Source organism: Artemia franciscana, unplaced genomic scaffold (assembly GCF_032884065.1).
Source record: "Artemia franciscana unplaced genomic scaffold, ASM3288406v1 PGA_scaffold_169, whole genome shotgun sequence".
NCBI lineage: Eukaryota > Metazoa > Arthropoda > Branchiopoda > Anostraca > Artemiidae > Artemia > Artemia franciscana.
Genome location: NW_027062639.1, coordinates 84323 through 88824, shown reverse-complemented (window position 1 = coordinate 88824; position 4502 = coordinate 84323). Strand labels below are relative to the sequence as shown.

Below are 4502 nucleotides of genomic sequence, written 5' to 3'. Positions count from 1 at the left end.
AGTTTTTACCTTTTTTAGTTTTTTTCTTCTTTTGTATTAGTGTGAAATAATTCAGACGTCATATGCGGACAAACATGACGTCACCTGATCCACGATCCACAGATCCACAGACAACTTATTTTTATATATATAGATTGTATTGTATCGGATTAACGACGCTTTTTGACTACTAAGTCCCTGCGTCGGCCCTGCAGTGCATTGCTGCAGCTTGATTCGATCTCTGGGTCCCGTATTACCAAGCTAAGGTCAAACCCACTACGCCACCGCAGGACAAAAAATAATATTTATAGTGCCATCCTTTGAAACTAATATTTGAAAAATCTCAAAATTGCCTTTCCAAGCAGCTAAACATAAGACTGTTACGTATTCATGATGCTTTGCATTTGGGTTGATCCCAACATGATGTAAAACGTGAATTACGCCATTTACTATGGGTTACGACCATCAATGACGTCAAACGAAAACAAAAAATCTAGTTATTTGAACTTCCCTTTTGCATTATCATTATGACATCATTTCCCATGATGTAATGAGCTAATATAAAAATACGCTTTAAAACAAGTCATCTCAGAATCAAAAGCTAATTTCATAAGAAGTATCGAAGAGTATGGAAAGGAGTCTCTTTTGTCCGATTTGTTTAAATGAACTGAAGGATCCTCTTCGGACTTTAAAATGTAAGCATGTATTTTGTGGCTATTGCATTAAGAAATGGCTACAAGTAAAAGTCTCATGTCCAATGGATCGAAATGCTGTAGTTATCAAAGATTTGTTGCCTCTATATTCATATAGTGACGAGAGACCAACATCACCAATTATTGAAAATCTTTTAGAGTACAACAGAATTTATTTTCACCCCAATAGAATTTGGAACATGTGCTTCCCCCAAGGAAAACAAGCAAAATGTACCGCCTTACATGTTACTGCTAGACAAGGCAATTTGGAGATATGTCAACTACTAGTTTCAAAAGGTGCCACTGTAGATGTCTTAGACTCGGAAAATAGGACAGCCTTACACTTTGCTGCTTTGGTAGGCAATTTGGAGATTTGCCAACTACTAGTTTCAAAAGGTGCCACTGTAGATGCCTTACACTCGGAAAAATTGACAGCCTTACATGTTGCTGCTTTGGTAGGCAATTTAGAGATTTGCCAACTACTAGTCTCAAAAGGTGCCACTGTAGATTCCTTAGGCTTTGAAAATAGGACAGCCTTACATTTTGCTCCTTTCAAAGGCAATTTGAAGATTTGTCAACTACTAGTTTCAAAAGGTGCCACTGTAGATGCCTTAGACTCGGAAAATGGACAGCCTTACATTTTGCTGCTTTCAATGGCAATTTGGAGATTTGTCAACTACTACTTTCAAAAGGTGCCACTGTAGATGCCTTAAACTTGAAAAACAGGACAGCGTTACATGTTGCTGCTATAGAAGGCAATTTGAAGATTTTTCAACTACTAGTTTCAAAAGGTGCCACTGTAGATGCCTTAGACTCGGAAAATAGGACAGTCTTACATGTTGCTGCTTTGGAAGGCAATTTGAAGATTTGCCAACTACTAGTTTCAAAAGGTGCCACTGTAGATGCCTTAGACTCGGAAAATAGGACAGCCTTACATTTTGCTGCTTTCAATGGCAATTTGGAAATTTGTCAACAACTACTTTCAAAAGGTGCCACTGTAGATGCCTTAGACTTGGAAAACTGGACAGCCTTACATGTAGCTGCTTTAGAAGACAATTTGAAGATTTGTCAACTACTAGTTTCAAAAGGGGCCACTGTAGATGCCTTAAACTCGGAAAAATGGACAGCCTTACATTTTGCTGCTTTCAATGGCAATTTGGAGATTTGTCAACTACTACTTTCAATGGGTGCCACTGTAGATGCCTTAAACTTGAAAAACAGGACAGCGTTACATGTTGCTGCTTTGGAAGGCAATTTGAAGATTTGTCAACTACTAGTTTCAAAAGGTGCCACTGTGGATGCCCTAGACTCGGAAAACTGGACAGCCTTACATTTTGCTGCTTTCAAAGGCAATTTGGAGATTTGTCAACTACTACTTTCAAAAGGTGCCACTGTAGATGCCTTAGACTTGGAAAACTGGACAGCCTTACATGTTGCTGCTTTGGAAGGCAATTTGAAGATTTGTTTACTACTGGTTTCATAAGCTGCCACTGTAGATGCCTTAAACTCGGAAAGATGGATACCCTTACTTTTTGCTGCTTCGGAAGGCTATTTGGAGATTTGTCAACTACTAGTTTCAAAGGGTACCACTGTAGATGCCTTGGACTCGGAAAAATGCACAGCCTTACAAATTGCTGCTTCAGAAGGCTATTTGGAGATTTGTCAACTTCTAGTTTCAAAGGGTGCCACTATAGATGTCTTAGATTCAGACAATAAAAGAGCCTTATTTTACGCAGCGAATCAATCCCAACTGTCTTAGCTTATAATAACATTTAAAGGCAGATAGGAGGCCCTTGTAGGCTTTGGACTCTTATTCCCCTTTGCAGTTTCAGTCAACTTGTTGTTCAACTAACATTGAATTAAATTTTTTACTAGTCTAGGAAATGCCTAAGTTTATAAATTGGACCAATTTCCTTGCCTGACGCTCATTGCAGACTGGTCCCATTTTGACTTTAGACGCTTGTTTGCCTCTGATTCTAGGTGAAATTAACGGTCTCATGTTTCAATTCTAAATTCTTGGTTCAGCCTGCCTAAGACCATAGTTAAGTGTCCCTTGTTTACCTCTCATTCCAGGCAATCTATTGGTCCTATGTCAATTTTAAATTCTGGGTCAACCTGCCTGAGACTCTAGGCAGGCGTGTCTTGCTAAAGATAACAAACAAATGTTGGTCCAATGAGAGAGGCACCCACATACTATCGCCGTTTACCCAAGCCAAATTAATCAAACGCTTAGAAAACTTTAGGTTCTATCACTCTCTTAGCTCTATGACTATCTACTTTGGTTCTACTGCCCTAGCAATGACGCATGGACGGATAATAGATAAAAATATTTATTAGCAAATGAACTAACCTCCTTTTTATACAATCCTAATAAGGGGAGAATTAATGCCAGGTTTGCTTCTCACTCGATTAGACTACCTGTCTTGGCTTTTTCTACAATTAAATAAAAAACAAGTTTTTTAACTGAAAGTAAGGAGCGAAATTAAAACTTAAAACGAACAGAAATTACTTCATATATGAAAGGGGCAGTTCCCTCCTCAACGACCCGCTCTTTACGCTAAAGTTTGACTCTTCCTCTCAACTCTACTTTAAAAAAAAAACTTGCTTTCTGAGTGAAACTTGGTTTCTAGTTAATGCATGTTTTGATTTTGGCTCTCCGCACATGAATAATTAAAACAAAATTTGTATATTAATCTTTTCTTCTTCTTTTTTGGCTAAATGGCTTTCTCATAGTTTTGATCGCACGATTTTTAAAAAAAAGGAGCGGGGGAGTAGGCCTAGTTACCCTCCAATTTTTTGGCTATTTAAAAAGGCAACAAGAACTTTTAATTTTTTACGAGCTTTTTATTAGTAAAAATACACGTAACATACGAATTACCTTACGTAATGAACTTTTATATTAATATGTTTTAATTACGTACTAGTTGTTGGGTGGCGCTTTGCGCCACCCCAACACCTAGTTGGCGGGGACGCTTCACCCCCCCCCCCCCCCCAAGCCCCCCCGTGCGCGCAAGTCGTTACGCGCCATATTAGTTACACGCCATTGTAGTTGTGTCCCTGTTTCCCACCTGTGAATATAGATAGATATATATATATATATATATATATATATATATATATATATATATATTTTTAACTACGTAAAACTTGCGAATGTACAACATTCTCGGCTGTCCCATTGTCTGTGCATATAAATAGATTGTCAGGTTTACCGACTCTTGAACATGCAACATATAATTGTCCATGGGAAAAACAATCTGTATTCAGATCTATACCTCATTATTCTAATGATTGCCCATGAGCTTTGTTGATGGTGATTGCTAATCGAACATTCTCTGTGTCCCTGTCGTCATTTATATATCCCCCTGTGCCACCCGCGCGTCCCCGTTGTTGTTGTTTCCCTGTGTCCCGGTCGTCATTTGTGTCCCGGTGTCCCAGTCTGTAATTTCTCTTTGAGTGTCGCGGTCGTCATTTATATTCCCTGTGTCCTGGTCGTCATTTGTGTTCAGGTGTCCCGGTCTGTAATTTCTCTTTGATTGTCCTGGTCGTCATTTATATTCCCTGTCAACAAACATCAAACAATCAACAAACATGACGTCAGTCGACACACAAACATGACGTCACTCAACACTCAGACAACTTATTTTTATATATATAGATGTCCCGGTGTCCCGGTCGTCATTTGTGTCCCGATGTCCCGGTGTGATTTCGTCAATCAACAAACATGACGTCAGTCGACACACAAACATGACGTCACTCGACACACACACACACACATAGACAACTTATTTATATATATCTACTAGCTGTTGGGGTGGCGCTTCGCGCCAC

General features: G+C 39.1%; 1 protein-coding gene across 1 annotated transcript; it reads left to right on the top strand.

The window, feature by feature from the left end:
* Positions 1–607: 607 nt before the first annotated feature.
* LOC136041362 (ankyrin repeat and protein kinase domain-containing protein 1-like) lies at positions 608–2154 on the top strand. The gene is made up of 2 exons (XM_065726009.1): positions 608–831; positions 1230–2154. Exons 1-2 carry the CDS (start codon positions 608–610, stop codon positions 2152–2154), a joined length of 1149 nt encoding a protein of 382 aa, XP_065582081.1.
* Positions 2155–4502: the final 2348 nt, after the last annotated feature.